The sequence below is a fragment of the Dromiciops gliroides genome, chromosome 2, assembly GCF_019393635.1.
Source record: "Dromiciops gliroides isolate mDroGli1 chromosome 2, mDroGli1.pri, whole genome shotgun sequence".
In the NCBI taxonomy this organism is placed as follows: Eukaryota; Metazoa; Chordata; class Mammalia; order Microbiotheria; family Microbiotheriidae; genus Dromiciops; species Dromiciops gliroides.
This window is the reverse complement of record NC_057862.1, coordinates 232,018,387-232,038,386: the sequence shown is the minus strand read 5'-3', so window position 1 is coordinate 232,038,386 and position 20,000 is coordinate 232,018,387. Positions and strand designations below refer to the sequence as shown.

At 42.5% G+C, this 20,000-nt stretch overlaps 1 protein-coding gene across 1 annotated transcript in view; it reads left to right on the top strand.

Annotated features, from left to right (window-relative positions):
* Nucleotides 1–20,000, top strand: part of LOC122737952 (neurexin-3-like) — a 1,091,749-nt gene that overhangs the window by 114,017 nt on the left and 957,732 nt on the right. The window contains 6 exon segments of the mRNA XM_043979962.1: nucleotides 1–625; nucleotides 628–666; nucleotides 669–721; nucleotides 723–834; nucleotides 837–1,115; nucleotides 1,118–1,213. The exon segment at nucleotides 1–625 is cut by the window's left edge and continues 250 nt beyond it. Coding sequence (XP_043835897.1) covers nucleotides 508–625; nucleotides 628–666; nucleotides 669–721; nucleotides 723–834; nucleotides 837–1,115; nucleotides 1,118–1,213 — 697 coding nt within the window. The 5' untranslated portion in view covers nucleotides 1–507.

The window sequence follows — 20,000 nt, the reverse complement described above, 5'->3', positions numbered from 1 at the left end:
TCAGACATTGTTGCTGCCCTTGCACCCCCATTACCCCAGGTCCCCAGTGGCATCTGGGGCTTGAGTAGCATAAGGACTCTTCTTTGAGGGAAGAACATTTCCTGAAGGATTCCCCAAACCCACTCTATATCTTCTCCTTGATCAAGGCCTCCGGATCTACATGGATAGCTGAGATCTTTTCTTGGAGAGGAACACCTTCCCTTCCTCCAGCCCTTCCTCCATTCTCTCCTGCTCTCCTCTTCCTCTATTGCCCCTTCCAACTCCTCTTTCTTGTCTCTGTTCTCAAAGGATTATTGGTTGCAACAGCTGTCTCTGATACCTGGCTGGTGTCACACACATACTGTCTTTTTCTCTCTGTGTGTGTATTTTTTTCTGGCTGCTTTTTTCTTCTATTTGGCATTCTGTTTTCTACCGACAGAGAAACACTCAGTTTATTCCCCTGAAGTTCCCTTCCTTTCCCTCAGCCTAGTTCACCTACAGCTTTGGGGCCTATCCCCAACAGTAGCCATGGGCTTCACCCTTCACTCGATTTACTTCACTCTGAAGTTCAGTGTTCTGCTTGGCTCCCTTCTGGGCCTTTGCTTGGGCCTGGAGTTCATGGGCCTTCCAAACCAGTGGGCCCGCTACCTCGCTGGGATGCCAGTACTCGAAGTGACCTGAGCTTCCAGTCAAGACCAACATGTCAGCCGGGCTGCTTCTCTACTTGGACGATGGTGGTGTTCTGCGACTTCCTCTGCCTCTCCCTGGTGGATGGTCGTGTCCAGCTCCGTTTCAGTGTGGACTGTGCTGAAACAGCTGTGCTGTCAGACAAGCAGGTCAATGATAGCAGCTGGCATTCCTGATGGTGAGCCGTGACCGAATGAGGACAGTGCTGGTGCTGGATGGGGAGGCCAGGCCTGGGGAGGTCCAGCCTCAGCGGCCCCATATGGATGTGGTCAGTGACTTGTTTGTCGGAGGAGTTCCGGCTGATATACGGCCCTCTGCCCTGACTCTGGATGGGGTTGCAGGCCATGCCTGCCTTCAAGGGATTTATCCTGATCTTAAATATGGCAACTCAGAACCTCGTCTTCTGGGGACCCAGGGGGCCTATCTGGAGGCCGAGGGTCCTTGTGCTGAAAGCCCTTGGTGAATGGTGGAGTCTGTTTCCTCCTGGATGGCCACCCAACCTGTGACTGCTCCGCCACTGGCTATGGTGGCAAGCTCTGCTCCGAAGGTAAGGCTTACCCTTCCTTCATCTCACCCCAACCTCAATGCTTCACCCCCTACACACACACACACACACAGAGGCACCCCCCCCATACATACAACATTCCCTATTTTTACCACAGACCTACCAACCAATTTGATTTCAGAAGCCCAGGGGCTTCAGTTGGTGTAGTAGAGGGAAGGAAATGGACTTATTGTATAATTTCCATTTCCTTGGGGTATAGGCTTCTCTTCCAGGAGAAGGTTGTGGGGGGTTTGAAACTTCTCATCTTCCTGGCAGCTGCCTCTGTGGCATCCATAGGACTAACTAGAATGAATAAAGTTTGAAGCTTGGAAAGTCATTGTCACACGAATTGGGGCCCTCACCAGGAGTTTCACTCCTTAGAAAGCAAACTGGCAGCACCCATGCATTCTTCTCATTCCCCTTAGACTGAGTACACAGGGTTCCCATAGCCTACGAAGGCTTGCCATTGTAAGAAGACAGGAAGTGAATTCAGAGCAGCTGCCCTTGTCCCCTTTTGCGCCATAAGCACCTGGAAATGAGAAGAAAATTCTCTATCCCCACAGTCCCTACAGTCCCTGTGGAACTTTGCATTCAGAGCATCAAAAAAGGAGAGGTGAACCTTGAGGGAGGAGCAGGTTTATCAGGCTCCACTGGAGCTCCCATTGATGGCGATGGTCACTCTCCTTTTGGACTTTCTTGTGGTTGTTAAAATGTCTATATGAAGCTATTGATATAGTGTCCTTCCCATTCCCAGCTGTTAACCCATAGATTCCCCCTGCCCACGCAATCTTACTGTTTATATTTGGGGCTTCATGTCCTCTCCCTTTTTCATATGAAACAAAAGTAATATAGCACTGGAGAAGCAATTCAGTACTTTGACCAAGATGCCTAGGAATGCTTGCAAACCTTGGAGAGTGGTCTGAAATACAGCAGTGGCCCTGAGGACAGATACATATACATACTTCCATTGTTGACAGTCGAAGCATGTGACTCAGGTTTCATATGCTACCCTTACATCTGAGACCAAACTCTGATTATATCTTAGTATATCTTGGAATTAAGTCTGGACAAGCAGCTTGGATTTTAGTTTGCCAATTTCCAATTTGCCAATTTCCCAGCCCTAAAATATAGGACCGATGGGTCCTGCAGGGTGAAGAGTTTGTACTTCGTGTGGGTTAACTAAGAGCTCTGTCCTGGGGATTGGCTGGAAAGCTTAGTAGGAGAGAGTATGTCCTGAGGCCTGTCCTCAAGGGTATATGGGATAGGGAGGAACAGAAATTCATTTCCCTTGGTTTCAATGAACCCCTTCAATTCCTGGTCCTTCAGCAATATACTATTTTTCTACAGTGGGGTGGAGGAATTGTTAATGGATTGACAGGTGAGAGGGACTGACATTTGTTTCTTACTACTTTATATCCAGGATATCTTCATTCACGTGAAATCTCTATGCTTCAGAACTTGAGCTGAGTTTTAAAATATGCCTGCAGTTTTGTAGCAAACTTTGGTCTGGACCCTTTCTGGACAAGTCCATGCTCAAAGCAAGCTGCAGATGACCTGAATTTTTTTCAAATCTAATTTAAAAATCTTTGTTTAGTTTATAGGTGACTTTCACACTGGAATGTCTATAAGTAGGAGATCTTGTTTCTGGCTTGCTGTGGGTTCATTGAATGACAACGCCCACAGTTTCCTTTTCCTCCTCTTTCTGCTGGGTTCTAGTGTAGCTCTCTTATATGGGTGGGCTTATAATAACTGGTGGTGATAGATTCATTTTCATTTTTCACTTCTAGAACCATCAGAAGAGGGGAATGGAAGAAAGTTGTCGGAGTAGCCCCAACTTCACTATTCCAGCTTCCAAACCATATAGGAAACGTGACAGTAAAAAATGTGTGGGAACAAAGCTCAGAGTACATTCTGGAGCTGTCACTGGCTCCTAAGCCATCTCTGATTGTGGGTAAAGTTCTGTCTTAATTGTCTGAAGATGGATAAAGTTGTGTGTGAAGACGCTGACATGATCACTTATTTTTCCTTTCAATCCAGAGGGATTGGTTCCACCCTCAGAACTTGTATTGAAGTACTGAAAGTCTGGCATTCTTTCTTTCAAGGGAAAGGGTGTTTGCAAATGTGTAGTTAACTTGCTGATTATCCTTGATTGCATTTTTGTGTTTAAAGGGACTCATTTCCTCTGGGCAGGTTTGGATCAGCACTTTTTCAAGCTGGATGAATCTCTGCACTGTGTACATGTACAATTTGTCTTTCTCTTTTCTTTCTTTTCTTTTCCTCTCCTCTCCTCTTCTCTCTTCTCATGTGTGCATGCTCATGCATGTGTGCATGCTGCCCACGTGTATGTTTGTTTTCCAGTCCTCGATGAGTGGTCTTCATAGCAGATGGGGTGTAATTGATTTTTAATAGCTAAATGCAATATGTATTTTTTTAATAACGAGGTCTTTCGACAAGGTTCAGACCATTACGTGGCTATTGATTGATACCTGTGCCTGTAGATGTCAAAACCACAGTATAACTCATTCATCCTGCTGCTAAATAAACAACGACAACCAAGTGGAAACCACTTTGTAGCAAATTTGGTAGAAGAGGAACAAGGGATGATAGAGTCTCAAAGGGAGGAGAGTGGCAAAGCTCACTGGTGACAATTTTGAGGCCTATTGAGTCTAGTAATTGCAATAATGCTTACTCAATCACATCAGTGCATTGCATGCTACTAGAAAATATTGTTTTCTCTACACACAGTTAATTTTTAGAGACTGAGCAGGGGGTAATACTCACCTGTAAAGAGCTCCTAAACACACATATATCTCACACACACACACACACACACACACACACACACACACACACACACACAGCAGTTGTTAAGTGTCAATCAGATCTACATTAAAAGTAGGTAAATGGACTCAGCCATACCTATCTATTTTCTAAAAATAATGTAGTGAAGCTGGGAAGGTGGGAGACATCGATTTTTCCTAAATTGCATATGTCATTATTTTGAGAGGCATCATGGCCCTAGTGGATAGAAGGCTGGCTTCAAACTCAGGAAGAGCTAGGTTCAAGTCCTACCTTTGACCCCTATTGGCTGTGTGACTTTGGGCAAGTCACTTAACTTCTCAGTTCTCTAGGCAACTCCCTGAGAGGGGTTTTTAATCTGGCACCTATGACTTTTTTTCCTTTTAAAAATAATTATAATAATTTAATAATAAATTTTATATTTGATAAATGTAGTTCTATTTAATTGGATCAAAAGAGATAATATTTATAAGGTTCTTGCATACTACCTGGCACATAGCTGGCACTTAATAAATGTTCTCTTCCCCTCTTTTACCCTTGGATTCTTTTGTAATCTTATGTATTTTATTTTATGCATTTAAAAATATTATTCTGAGGGGCAGCTAGGTGGCGCAGTGGATAGAGCACCGGCCCTGGAGTCAGGAGTACCTGAGTTCAAATCGGTCTCAGACACTTAACACCACGCTTACTAGCTGTGTGACCCTGGGCAAGTCACTTAACCCCAAGTGCTCACTAAAAAAACAAAAACAAAAACCAAAAAAATATTATTCTGAGATGGGGCGGGGATTAGATTTCAGTAGATTGCCAAGATGTCTATGACACACACACAAATCAAGAACCCCCTTCTCTAAGATTACAAGTGGCAGAGAAGGTGGTGCCTGCATCGGTGAAGGGAGTTTCCTCATCTGAGAGTTGTTTTTTATTATTGAAAAATAATTCAAATCACAATAAAAAATCAAAACCCTGAGTGTAATCCTGTTTCTATCATTACCACGTTCAAATAGGCAAAGTTCTTCCTAGTAGTTTGGTATTAGACTCTGGACTACCCAAATCTCCTAGTTCCTGGAGAGGGACATCTCCTATTTGCTTTTCTGGGAGCTACACAAGGCAAGGAAGTTCAGGCCATCAGGGAATGAGGTAAACCCCTGCTTCACACCAAGAAGGCTTAAATGGGTGGAGAAAGTTATGAGGCTTTTGGCAACTTCAGATTAATGTGGTTCTGGCATGCTAGAGGTATGCTCTGTGGACCATTAGCTTCTAGTCAGCTTGGCATTGTTTATTAGTGGGTCCATTTGAATATCTTGAAGGGTGGGGGCTGTGCCTCCTCTCTGCAGTGACCTCCAAAGTGGTTCTATGCTTCAAAGAGATGAATCTGCAGGAAGGATGATCAGAGAGGGCCAGCCTTTTAAAAATCTGGTTAAATTTTTTTTTTGGTGTTAAAAATCATGATTAGCTGGTTTTTCATTTAGTATTTTATTTTCCCCAATTACATGTAAAAACAATTTTCAACATTCCTTTTTTTTGTTTTGTTTTGTTGGGTTTTTTGTTTTGTGGGCAATGAGGGTTAAGTGACTTGCCAGAGTCACACAGCCAGTGTCAAGTGTCTGAGGCTAGATTTGAACTCAGGTCCTCCTGAATCCAAGGCCCGAGCTTTATCCACTGTACCACCTAGCTGCCCCTTCAACATTCCTTTTTAAAGTTGACTTCCAAATTCTCTCTTCCCCCTATCCCCTGTTGAGAAGGCAAGCAATTTGATATAGGTTATCATGTGTAGTCAATGCAAAACATAGATAGCTGTTTTTTTCTACAGCTAAACTCAAAAAATGGATACTCTGGGACCCTGGTAACTGCATGAGTAGATTTAACTTGGGGATCACTTCCTTAGGTTGGGAGGTTGCTCCATACCTCTACTCACTATAGCTGCCAGTATTTCTCAGTACTAGTCTTGGATATTTGGAAGCAATGGAAAGAGCAACACAAGCCTGCCAACTTAATGGCCAGTTCCATAAATTATTGTCACAGAACACAGGAGGAGCAAGACTATGGAAGCTCACCTTTTGAATTTTTATTGCCATAATGAAATAATTTGACCCTCAACATTGATTTGACTAGCCAGATGGAAATTTTGATAGTCTAGTAAAATTTTCAATTTTCCTCAGTCATACAGAGAAGAGGAGTAGTTGAAAGACAAAATGGTAGATAATCCCACCAAATCCTTTGGCTTTGTAATTGACATCAGAGCTTTGTACACTGCCAGAAAGACCACCTTACCTCATTTTACCTTCTTTGCCCAGCCGTGACCTCTTCTTAGCTCTTTCCTTTGATTGGTGGCCATGTTCTTGGATAACTGACTGGCTAGCCTTTGGGAAGGGTTTACCGGTCATTGAAATAATTGACGAAGGAGATTGGTCATTCACTCATGGATAATTGAGAGTCCATGTCATTGCCTTGAAATGGGTTCTATATTTATTGGGTACTGAGCATCCTTTTTTTTTATGAAACATGTATGTATTTGATTTTTCAATACATAACAGATGTACTGAGTTGTTTTCAATACTATGATGCATGTCTGAAATACTAGTTCTACTGAAATTTTCACTCATTGTAAAGTTCTTGTGGCCAAGAGAAGAGAGCAAAGAACATCTTCATAAATGGCTCCATTTTAATTTTCCTCTACACTTATCCTCAATATGTACCAAGGCCTTCCATGTATCAAATACATATCTTTTTCAAGTATATATTCCATGATATTTGTGTACATATACTTTAATGTACACTGATGAATATACATTCATAACAGATTTTAAAACTGGTGAAAAAGGAGAAGGAGGAGGAAGAAAGAGGGAGGAGGAGGAGAAAGAGGAGGAAGTAAAGAAGAATTAAAGAGAAGAATTAGACGAGAAGAAGAATTAGAAGAAAGAAGAAGAAACCATCTCCTTGGATTGGTTCATCCCTTCTCTCCAGTGTTGCCAAATTAAGAACTACAAAGCAGAATGCAGTTTTGACATCTTTGGCATCAGATTCAAGAAAGAATGAATAAAGGCTATTAGAATAGTTCAGAAATGGACAAAGCATTTATTGAGCACCTTGTACATTTTTTGGGTTGTTTAGATCTTTGATTTCATCAGCGTCGAGAAATTTCAGTGTGGAAACTCCCTTCATCAATGCAAATTTAGGAGAAACTAGGTGGTGCAGTGGATAAAGCCACCCAGTTCTGGATTCAGGAGGACCTGAGTTCAAATCTGGCCTCGGACACTTGACACTTACTAGCTGTGTGTACCCTGGGCAAGTCACTTAACCCCTCATTGCCCTGCAAAAAAAAAAAATTAAAAAAAAATCAATGGCCAAATTTATACCTTGTCTAACATGAATAATTTGCAAGTTGGTTGGAGGCATTAAAGGATAAGTGACTTGTTCAGGGTCATACAGCTATATGTGTCAGAGGCCAGGGGATTCAGTACTTAAGCAATGTTTCTTCAATTGAGATTATCTGCTTCCATTCCAATTCAGTCAACAAGCATTTATTAAGCATTTGCTATGTGCCAAGCTCTGGCTGAGCACAAGGAATGGGGGAAACGGCAAAAAAAAAAAAAAATACAGGTCCTGCTTTCCTGAGCTTATATTCTAATGGGGTTAGGAGGAAGACACTATGGAAAAAATAAAAAACATATATAATACATATGAGATATAATACATATGAGATATTACAGGGTAGGTGGAAGGTGGTGTCAGAGGGGAAGCACTCGCAATGGGGTGGGGGGAAATGGGAGGTAGGGGGTTGAATAAATAGACCAGGAAAGACCTCCTGTAGCAAGTAGGATTTGAGCTTAGTCTTGAAGGATTCAAAGGCAGCATAGAGTAGAGCCCAAGACTTGGAATTTAAAATATGTGGACTTCAGTTCAAAGGGCTGTCAAGTAAGCTAAAGATCCTTGGGCAAGTGACTTGGGTTTTCTCTGTGCCATGATTTCTTCATCTTTTAGACTAGGTGGTCTCAAAAGTCCCTTCCCGCTCTGGTGTTTATGGGATTCTTTTTTTTTTTTTATTTTATTTAAAAAATTTTTTTTTAGCGAGGCAACTGGGGTTAAGTGACTTGCCCAGGGTCACACAGCTAGTAAGTGTGTGTTAGGTGTCTGAGGCCGGATTTGAACTCAGGTACTCTGACTCCAGGGCCGGTGCTCTATCCACTGCGCCACCTAGCTGCCCCTGTTTATGGATTCTAAGAAACTGCTTCAGTGGATTGCACTGGCCCGCTGGAATAGCCTGGATCCTGTTGATGCAAGACAGGTGCCTCCTTGGGAGGAGCATCTCCTTGTTTCCAATGGACTGTCTCCATTTCATAATTGGGGTTCCTCTAAAAGAAGCTGGGAGAAGTTCAGGGAGGTGGTTACAATAGAAATATTGATGGGGTCTAGGGGAAACAGTCCTTTAGAAGATTAGAGTTGATGTAGCCAGGATTCGGTTGTAGATCTCAAGTTGGGAAGAATCTTAGAGGTCATTTAATCCATTCCCTCATTTACAGATGAAGAAACTGAGGCCCACGGAGTTGAAGTTACATTTTCTAATAGATTCCCTATAGAGGTCAGTCCCTAAGAATGGAGGTGTTTGGGGAGTGGCATTCAGATGCCTCACACAGGGACTATGGGAGAGAGACAGGATTTTAACCCAGGTCCCCTGAAGTTCAAATCCATCCCTCTTTCCATTTTCCAAAACAAACACTGCTCCAAAACAAACTACTTTACCAAACTGATTCCTTCCCCTATGCTTCCTATCACCATTCCCATTGAGGATTATAGGTGGCCCAATGGATAGAGTGCTGGACCTGGAGTCAGGAAGACCTGAATTCTAATTCTGCCTCAGACACCTACTAGTTCTGACCCTGGGCAAGTCACTTAACCCCTCTGCCTGCCTCAGTTTCCTCATCTGTAAAATATCGAAACATAATAGTCCTTCCCTTCCAGCATTGTTGTGAGGATTAATAAGTCCTTTACAAACCTTAAAGCACTCTACAAAATGCTAGTCATCATATTATTATTCCTAGTGCCTAAACCAGAATCCTCTGGGGCTAGAACAAAATGCCTGTCTTACAATATAAATATAAATACCTTACATACTATAAAGTGAGCTCAATTTTGAGGGGATGATGGAGAGGAAGTTTGAAACACCCTTAAAATAAATGGAGACCCCATGGTCCTTTCAATAAAACCAGTCCTTGGCCTGAAGTGGTCTTAACACAGACCTCAATTACTCCTTACATGTTTTTCATGCTAAAGTTCCCAGCTGCCTGTGAGTAGCAAGACTATAACGATCGGCCCAGTCAAATCAAAACCCCGGTGCATTTGTGTATTCCACATAACCCCCTCTCCCACCTCCCCCTCATGCACACTTAGGCTTCTAATTGCAGCTGGCATTGTTCCTAATTTGTATGAATACTGAGTGTGCCCTGGCTAGGCTGTGGGGGTTAGGGAGATGGAGATGGAGATGGAGATGGAGATGAAGATGAAGATGAGGTTGGGGGGAGGGAGCATTTAAAGAATCAGAGGTTAAATGGAGACCCTCAGCACACACGCACACACCCTCCTTGGCTCTCCTTTTGGGCAGCTGCTGGGAGGACAGCGCAGAGGCCTAAAAAAAAAAATGAATCCACTGCACTAATAACCCTGATTCATAACCAGAGACCCAGCCTCAGGTTTTCCCGGCCCCAAACTCTCCCCCTAAGCCAGCCAGCAGGGGCTGTTTCTAAACAGAGCCTGAATAGGGGTCTGATTGCTCCTTTCCCTTCTGTCTCCACTTTGATTACCAAATGAGATTTCCTGGGTATGCTGTATGCTAAATGACAGAACAGCAGCCTGCCTCTTGCTCTAATTATCACACTTTTAACTGTGAAGGGAACAGCAATTTTTTTTAATTCCCCCACCATCACGTCCCTGCCTCTTTTAAAGAGAGGAAACCCTCCCTCATTCTTCCTCCAGTAGAGTAGCAGCCGCCCTTCACTATCCTGAAAACACTGAAGCCAGCTGTTCGGGTTTGGCTCTAAAAACTTGGAGGAGGGGGCTTGAGGCAGGGCTAGGATTCTGTGGCAGGAGGAAAGTTGGGGGAAAAAGTGGCATCTGACATTGGAAAATTCATTTACTTTTGCATTTTATCATCAGATGGCCCCAGGAGCCCAGGACTGGGAACTTAATGAATTCTAAGGTTCATATAGATCCTCAGGAAGCATCCCCAGAATAGATTGTATGTGACTCCAACTAGTTGGATAGCTGTTAGCCCCTCCCCTTCATGGAGTGGAAGGGGCAATGAGAGATGAATATGGGGTGGGGAAGGGGCTTTGCTCTGTGCCTTTTTTGCCCCAAATCATAATTGCCACCAGGGTTTTGATTTTCCTGGGCCAGTCTTTGTAGTTTTGCTAGAGTCTAACAGGCAGCCTGGAACTTAGCATGGAAGAACATGCATGAGTATTTGAAGGCTCCAGTTAAGACCATTCAGCCAAGTGCTGATTTTATGAAAGCCAATGGGTTTTCTCTACTTACTATGAATCATAATTTTTGTGTAGTGCCATTACTTTTCAGAGGATTTTTAAGCACTCTTTATATTTGGTCTTCACAATAATTCTGCAAGATAGATGGTGGAAGGCACTATTAACCCTATCTTATAGTAAGGAAACTGTGCTAGGGATTTTCTGTTCGATAATGTGATGTGAGGGTGAAAATAGGTACTTCTTACCTGGGTGAAAATTCTAAAATTTTGGCTGGAGCCTCTGAGACCCTATCTCTGTGACTCATTTCCAAAAAGTTCAGGGGCAGCTAGGTGGCACAGTGGATAAAGCACCAGCCTTGGATCAGGAGGACCTGAGTTCAAATCCAGCCTCAGACACTTGACATTAGCTGTGTTGACCCTGGGCACGTCACTTAACCCTCATTGCCCTGCAGAGAGAGAGAGAGAGAGAGAGAGGAGAGAGAGAGAGAGAGAGAGAGTTCAATGTACTTTTACACAAATGACTTGCTGACACACTCTGATATGGATTATCAATCATTAACCTAACTAATATGAATTCTGGTTCTATCACTATATGGGTGAAAAGTAAACTTTCCAACCCTTTCAGGATTAGTGATTAAATCCATCTTTACCTAAACCTTGACTTTTCTAAGAGCTTCAGGTGGATGGTATCAAAGGCTCGTCTGGGATGTGAATAAAATCTGCCTCTATCCCTCAAGTATTGTGTGGTTGGGAGCTAGTATCTGCATCCAGTCTGTGGGTGCCACAGCAATCAGGTCTCAGAAGGATTTGGAAACCCACCTATACCCTAATGAAAGAATGTGTGAATAGCCTCTGAGTCTTCATCAAACTTTTGGCATTCCAGATCCCTGGAACTCAGAGATCCAAACTCAGAAAGATGGTAATGGATGTGGTTCCTGAATGAATTTATAATTTCCTTCCTGTTTGCTTCCATGCTCCTCCTTGACCAATAATGTAACCGATCTTTTTTTTCTCTCTCACTCTCAGTGTGAACAAAACTTATTGCTGTCCCATGATAGGAATGTTAACTTTAGATGTATGTGATCTTTCATCCCTCTCCTAGTGAACCTTCATCACAGACAAATTTATAATCCTCAGGATCAAAAGGGGGAAAAGAATTGTGCATAGGTGGGACACGTACAGTTTGGGGGGTGCGGAGGATATGAGAGGAAGAGGAAAGAGGATAAAGCAATTTGGTGGGTAGAATTCCTTGCCACGAGAGCAAGGAACAAGGCAGGAAATCTTTGTTATAGATTGATAGAAGGTGAAAGAGACCTCCTCAAGACTTTATAGTAAAGTAGAGTTGTTTGTAATGGATCACTGTGGATTGCTCTCCCTGTTACTCTCCAGGTAACACTTCAAATGGAAAAGGAAAAGGACAAAGGTTGGTCCTGGCCTTTTTGTTCCCATGATATATTTAGAAATGGTCTTGCTAGTAGGCTGTCATTACTACTGTTGTTTTCCAGAAATGGATGTCTTTGGTGACCTATTTAAAAGCAATATGGGGCCCCTTTTAATGTGTCACCATATATATCTATTCTCAACCCTTGTTTCCCCAGTCTGCAATGGTTCTAAATAATGTATTTTCCAAAGATTTTCAGGATGGCAGCGACCAGCAGCAGCTTTTAAAAATAAACTGACCTTGTACTCATCAAGTAAAGCAGCAGTCTGTCTCTGTGATAAAACTTATTCTGTTTTCAGGCCCAGAAATTGTGGGTGCTTTGAGTTCTTCGGTGAAAGGTACTGTGTTTGGTAACTGGAGCAATTTGAAGTGGGTGGAGGTGAAGGGGAGGCTGATTTGAAAATCTGGAACATGAACTGTGTGAGTTAACGGATTTCTGGGTACCAATTACCTAAATGTGAAATGTCCCATTCCTGCTCCCCACAAGTTAGCAGTGTCTTTTTCTTTTCTTTTTTGTAGGGGCAATGAGGGTTAAGTGACTTGCCCAGGGTCACATAGCTAGCAAGTGTTAAGTGTCTGAGGTTGGATTTGAACTCAGGACCTCCTGAATCCAGGGCCAGTGCTTTATCTACTGTGCCACCTGTCCACCCTCTATAGGTACTATTATTATCCCTATTTTACAGGTGAGCAAACTGAGGCAGACAGAGGTTAAGTGAATTGCTTAGCAAGTATCTGAAGCAGGATTTGAATCAGGTCTCCCTGACTTCAATTCCAGGTTTTATCTACTGTTCCGGGATTCAAATATCATTTCTATGTAAATGACTCCTTTTTTTTTTTTTTTTTTGCAGGGCAACAAAGGTTAAGTGACTTGCCCAGAGGTCACACAGCCAGTAAGTGTAAAGTGTCTGAGTCTGGATTTGAATCAGGTCCATCCTGAATCCAGGGCGGTGCTCTATCCACTGCAACCACCTAGCTGCCCCTAAATGACTCCTATTTGAACCCTGGAGTAGATATGTTGCAGTGGAAAGACCACTGGATTGAGTCAAAGGATTCGAGTTTGAATTCTAGTTCTGCTATTTGCTACTTTGTAGTAAATAGAAAATCATTTAACTTTTTAGGCTTCAGTTTACTCATCTGTAAAAAAGTCTCTAAGGTCTCTCTCCTAGAGTCAGGAAGATTCATCTTCAAATCTGGTCTCAGACACTTAGTAGCTGTGTGACCCTGTGCAAGTCACTTAACCTTGTTTGTCTCAGTTTCCTCATCTTTAAATGAGCTAGAGAAGGAAATGGACAAATCACTCCAGTATCTTTGCCAAGAAAATCCCAAATAGGGACATGGAGAGTCAGACATGACTAAAAAGTGACCTGAACAACAACAAGATCCCTATCCTAGGTCTAGGGTCATAGATCATAGGTATTGAATCATCATCTTTCTACTGGACATCTTGAAATGGATGCCTCATATGTATCTCAAACCTCATAATGACCAAATCCGAACTCATTTCCTTCCTAACTGGCCTTTCTTAGTGGCCATCTTTTTTTTGGGGGGAGGGGCAATGGGAATTAAGTGACTTGCACAGGGTCACACAGCTAGTAAGTGTCAAGTGTGTGAGGTCAAATTTGAACTCAGGTACTCCTGATCCAGGGCGGTGCTTTATCTACTGCACCACCTAGCTGCCTGGCCAAGTCAAATCCAGGCGCTCTTCTGTTTTGATGTTTCAAAGCCCTTCCCAGACTGACTCCAAACTCCCATTTCCAGGCTTATACTGATTACTCCTCTACATGTACTCTAGGGTCTAGCAAACAGGCCTGTTGGTTGCTCCAATGACACCAGTTTCCATTTCCCATCTCCATGCTTTTGTACAAACTGTATCCTATGATTGAAATGCATTCTACTTACTCCTCTTTAAAAGCTTGGTACTTTAAGTACAGCCTAAGTATTACATCTTATATGAAGCATTTCCTGGTTCCCCCTAGCAACTAGGAGCCCCTGACTGATTGTGCTTATCTTGTATATATGCTTCGCATTTAGGGCAGCTAGGTGGTACAGTGGATAGAGAGTGCCAAGACTGGAGTCAGGAAAGACTCATTTTCCTGAGTTCAAATCTGGTCTCAGACGCTTCCTTGTAACGATTGGAATGACACCACCTGCTGGAGACTTACTGTAGAGAGTTCCGCCCATGAAACGAAGTCTTTTGAGGGCAAGACCAGTAGTCTTTTCTTTGGCGTCACTCTTGACGCGGGCTAGTGGGAGGAGGAAGGAAGAGACTGTGCTCCGGTCTCGGCTCTTTCCTTTGGACCTGGTGGAGAGCAGAGCTAGAAATGCGCTCTCCCTTTAATAGATAGGAATCTAGGCCTTCTTTCTCTCTTTACCAAATTCTTATTTCTCTTTAATAAACGCTTAAAAATCTAACTCTTGCTAAAGCTTATAATTTATTGGCGACCACTCATTGGATATTTTAGACAGACTAGAATTTTAGCCCTTACCATCCTAGCTGTGTGACCCTGGGCAAGTCACTTACCTTGTTTGCCTCAGTTTCCTCATCTGTAAAATTAATTGCAGAAGGAAATGGCAAACTCAACTCCAGTATCTCTGCCAAGAAAATCCCAAATGGACTCACAAAGAGTTGAAAACAACTGAACAGCAAAAACTTTGCATTTATGTGTGTTGCCCCTCTCCCATGTAAACTTCTTTAGAGCAGGAACTGATTTCATTTTTGTTTCCCTATTTCAATCCAGCACAGTGCTTGGCACATTTAAAGTTCTCATATGAATGCTGATTGATTGATTGATCAGTTGAGTAAAAATTATGTAGAGGACTTTCTCAAATTACACAGTAGAGCTTAATTATTTCTTTCTCTGCTGGATTTACCCATTCTTCCCTACCCCCTTTCCTCAGTCTGAATTTCAATCTATAGTCTGCAAGCTTGTTTCCTATGGGGCTAGTTCTTAGTTTCCTAAGGGGGTTATGATGTGGTATTGGAAAACTCCTTAGGGACTTGGGTCCCAGAAGTCTCTGTCCATGAATGCTGAGGGAAGGAAGGGAAGGGAGATGGAAGTGCCTTTCATAAATTTAGTGGTAGTTTCAGTGAAATTCACCAAACTTCTCCTTTAGATATGTATTGCCTTCATCCCTTGGAGAGAAAGAGTATGTGAAGCTTTCTTACTTTATAAATTGCTTTTTAGGGGAAAAAGTACGTCTTATAAGGAGGTCAAAAAGCAAAGATGAAGTGACTTGTCTATGACCCAGGCAGAGGAAGGAAGTACAAGAGAGGTTTAGAAAGTTCAAGTATACTCATTACTTTCATCCTATTTTGGGGGTGTAAGGGCTAAAATTCTAGCTAGTCTGTCTAAAATATCCAATGAGTGGTCGCCAATAAATTATAAGCTTTAGCAAGAGTTAGACTTTTAAGCATTTATTAAGGAGAATAAGAATTGGTAAAGAGAGAGAGGAAAGGCTAGATTCCTATCTATTAAAGGAAGAGCGCATTTCTAGGCTCTGCTCTCCACCAGAGTCCAAAGGAAAGAGAGTCGCGACAGAGTGCTAGTCTCTTCCTTCTTCCCCCCACTACCCAACGTCACTTCCTGATGCCAAAGAAAAGACTCCTGGTCTTGCCCTCAAAGACCTTCGCTTCATGGGCGGAACTCTTCTACAGTAAGTCTCCAGCAGGTGGCGTCATTCCAATCGTTACAGTTGGCTCTCTTCCTTTTCAGAAAAGGCCATATTTCTCCATGGATAATGATAGGATGTTTGGAATTGAGTGGGGAGGAAGAGTAAAATTTGAAGTCACTGAGAGCCTTCAGGGAGGGAGGGGATTCTTGGCTGACCAGTGGTCTTTGAAGAAATTTAAGCTAGTTTGGAGCCAGAATGAGGTAGGAGTGAGAACTAGTAAGTTCTGTGCTACTGTCCCTCTTTTTTTGGATCACAGAAGGGGCCCTAGATATTATTTACTCCACCTTCTCTTGAGGAACCTGAGGCCTAGAGAGTTTAATTCATTTGCCCAGGGTCATAGAACTCTTAAAGTGGCAGCATTAGGGTTGGTGGGGGGGTTTTTTTGTTTGTTTTTTTGTTTTTGTTTTTGTTTTTTTGCGGGGCAGTGAGGGTTAAGTGACTTGCCCAGGGTCACACAGCTAGTAAGTGTCAAATGTTTGAGACCAGATTTGAACTCAAGTCCTCCTGAATAATCCAGAGCTGGTGCTTTATCCACTGCTCCTCCTAGTTGCCCCAGCACTAGGGTTTGAATGAGGTTGTCATACTCCAAATCCAGTCCTTTCTTCTACCCAAATGCTTCCTCCTTAGTTTGTGGTCCTTTGGTATTCTAACCCTTTTTGCCTTGTTAGAAGAGGAAAGACACTACATGGCAGGCACTGTGCTAGATGCTTTACAAATATACAAATATTAATCTTATGTATTCTTCACAACAATGCTAGGAATGAAGTGTTATTATTATTCCCATTTTATAGTTGAGGAAACTGAGGCAAAATGAGGTTAAGTGACTTTCCCAGAGTCACACAACTAGGAAGTATATGAGTATTTTAAAGGATAGCAAAGCACTGTACAAATATGATCTCATTTGTTTCCATGCTTGTAGGTGCTTTTATTTTCCTTTTTCTTTTCTTTTTTTTTTTTTTTTTCAGGGCACTGAGGGTTAAGTGACTTGCCCAGGGTCACACAGCTAGTAAGTGTCAAGTGTCTGAGGCTGGATTTGAACTCAGGTTCTCCTGAATCCAGGACTGGTGCTTTATCCACTGCACCACCTGGTTGCCCCCTATTATCCTCTTTTTGTAGATGAGGAAACTGAGGCAAACAGCTTAAGCAAATCGACTAGGATCATGCAACAAGGAAGTGTCTGAGTATTTTAAGATTTGTGAAGCACTTTACAGATATGGTCTCACTTTATGCAAGTAAGTGTTATTATTATCCCCTTTTTATAGATGAGGAAACTGAAGTAGACAAAGGTTAAGTGACTTGCCCAGGGTTATACAGCTAGTATGTGTCTGAGGCTGGATTTGAACTCAGGTCACCCTGATTCCAGGCCCAGCACTCCTGTACTGGACCATCCATCAGATGAGAGGAAGAAGCAGGGAGGGCCAGAAATGATTCTGCTATATTGGCTTGGAGTGGGGGTGTTTCGTTTTTCAGGACACTATTAAATCTTATAATCCTACCCAAACCCCCAAGTCCGTGTAGTTTGGGCACCATGTCTATATACTTTTTCATTTCCCAGAGGCTACCAGAAACAAAGTTAAGTTTTCCCTCACCTCGTTCTTTAGAATTACACTTTCATTTTAGTCCCAGAATTGAAATTTGCAAATGGTCACTAGCTTCCAAGCTGTGGTCTCAATGATAAGTATTACCTTACCCAACTGCAAGTGGCCATTTTGTGTGTGTGTGTGTCAGGGGCAGGGGAAGGGACGGAAGTTAACGCCACAAACAATAATGCACAAATTGTTGCTAAGGCAGACAGAGCAGCTGCATTCCGCATTTTAGTTGCTTCGGGAACATCGCTGTTTGCATTTCCTGACTCTTGAGTTTTCAGTGTTGCCTTAATGGAGATTGTTGGCTATTTTGTGTGTGTAGAATATATAACTAGTGGCTACATTTTAATGTGTCTCTTGGCTCCTATCAGCTTTCACAGTCTTAATGCATGTTGTACTTGCTCAGTTGGGTTTCACAATTCATGTTCCTGGAGTGTGTGTGAGGAGACACTTTTTAAGAGCCATAAGATACAAAACCCAAGGGAGTATTCTTTTTCCGGGTCCTTAATTAAGGCATGTATATAAACAGGGAATGGGTTTATATAATCATAATAGCTTGCATTTATACATTGATTTAAGGTTTGCATTGCACTTTACATATATTATCTACATACATATATGTATGTGTAAACCACTTAAAGGACATGTCCTGCTTAACTGAAATCAATCCATGGAGGATGCCATTTTTTTAATTTTGAAAGGTACCTACAGAGAAGCCCTGCTGGAGGCATAGACCAGCAGACACCTTGACACCTCTAGCTCTCAGTGGAGACTTTCCACTAAGATATATGAAATTATATAATTTTAATTTTATCTGGACATCTATTCTAGTACATGCACATATATTCCAAGTGGGGATCCAGGACCAATCATTTTGAAGTGGTTGCATAGTAGGTAGAGTTATTCTTCTTTTGGCAACTAGGTGACTTCATTGATAGGGCACTGGGACTGGAGTTCAAATCTAGTCTCAGACATTAGTTGTGTAAACTTGGACAAGTCACTTCTCCTCCATTTCCTCATCTACACAATGTGGATAATAATAACTCCTATCTCCCAGAGTTGTTGTGAGGATCAAATGAGAAAATATTTGCAATAGGTCTTTGCAAAACTTAAAGCACTGTGTAAATGATACATGTTACTATTAGTGAGGCAGCTGGATGGCTCAGTGGTTAGAGTTCTGGGACTCCATGGAGTCAGGAAGACCTGAGTTCAAATCTGGTCTCACATATTTACTAGCTGTGAGACCCTGGGTAAGTCATTTAACCTCTGTTTGCCTTAATCTATTGGAGAAAGAAATGGCAAACCACTGTAGAATCTTTGCCAGGAAAACCCCATTTATAGTATTGGAGTGCTATGGTCCATGAGATCATGAAGAGATGGACATGACTCAATGACAACTACTAGTAACATTACCACTAGTACTATGAGTTCTAGTACTAGTGCTACTACTTTCTTTTTTTTTTTTTTTTGTGAGGCAATTGGGGTTAAGTGCCTTGCCCAGGGTCACACAGCTAGTAAGTGTCAAGTGTCTGAGGTCGGATTGGAACTCAGGTACTCCTGAATCCAGGGCCAGTGCTCCATCCACTGTGCCATCTAACTGTCCCTGTACTACTACTTTCAAACCCCTGGTCCTCTGCATGAATTGAAGGTGGCAGTTAGCTTGTGTTAGAAGAAGCCAAGTTCTCAGTAGAAAGTGAAGGACCCCATTAGTTCACAGTGAATCGCTGGAAGAGAGTAGTAATTGGGGTTGGTAGGCAGGGGTTCATAATTGCCTTCAGTTATTCAAAAGTCTGTCTGCAAAAAGAGGGAGAAAACTATTTCCTCCCCTCCCCCTCCGTTGCTTGGGAAGGCAGAACAAGGGTTGATGGGAAGATATAAACTACCAAGTTTCAGCTCACCATAAGGAATAACTTTTAAAAAATAGAGCTGCCCAGTGTTGGAACTAGCTACCTTGCAAAATAACAAGCTATCAGAAGTATTTAAGTAGAGGCTGGGGAGGGTGAAGGGATTAAATCACCTTTGAGGTTCTTTCCAACTCTGCCCCACTGATTCTTTTCTTTCATGGCTGCTGAAGCTCAGTTCCTTTTCTAGAGGGAAAATTTTCCTTAAGATGATAGCTTTCATTACCCACAGTCAGCCCAATTTTCTTTTCTTTCTTTTTTTATTTAATAAAGGATCATAGATTTAGAACTGGAAGGGACCTTTGAGGATACTGAATCCATCTCCTCATCTTTGCAGTGAGGAAACTGAGACTCAATGAATTGAAGGGACATACAAAGGGTCACATGACTAGCAAGCAGCTGAAGCAGGATTGAACCCAGGTCTGCCTGACTTCAGGTAATCTTCATGAGATGGCTAGGTGGCACAGTGGATAGAGTGCTGGTCCTGGAGTCAAGAGGACCTGAGTTCAAATCTCACCTCAGTCACTACCTGTGTGACCCTGAGCAAGTCACTTAACCCCAATTGCCTTAAAACATCCCAGATCATCTCCAGTTGTCCTGATCTATATCTTGCCACTGGACCCAGATGGCTCTGGAGGAGAGAGTGAGGTTAATGAGGCTGGTGACCTTGCACAGCCCTTCCTCACTTAAATCCAATTCAGTGCAAGTCATGATATTACCGTGATGTCATGGTACTCCTATCGAACAAAGGACAAACAACAATAATCTACCTCACTAACTGGCTTCTCAAATTTGACCCCTTTGCTTATGCTAATGATGGTTTACCCTCTAGGAGCCAGTATACTTTGTCCTCTTCATATGGAGTTGATGTTCAGTATATTTGGTAGTGCGGGTTTAATTCGACTTCCTGTCTTGT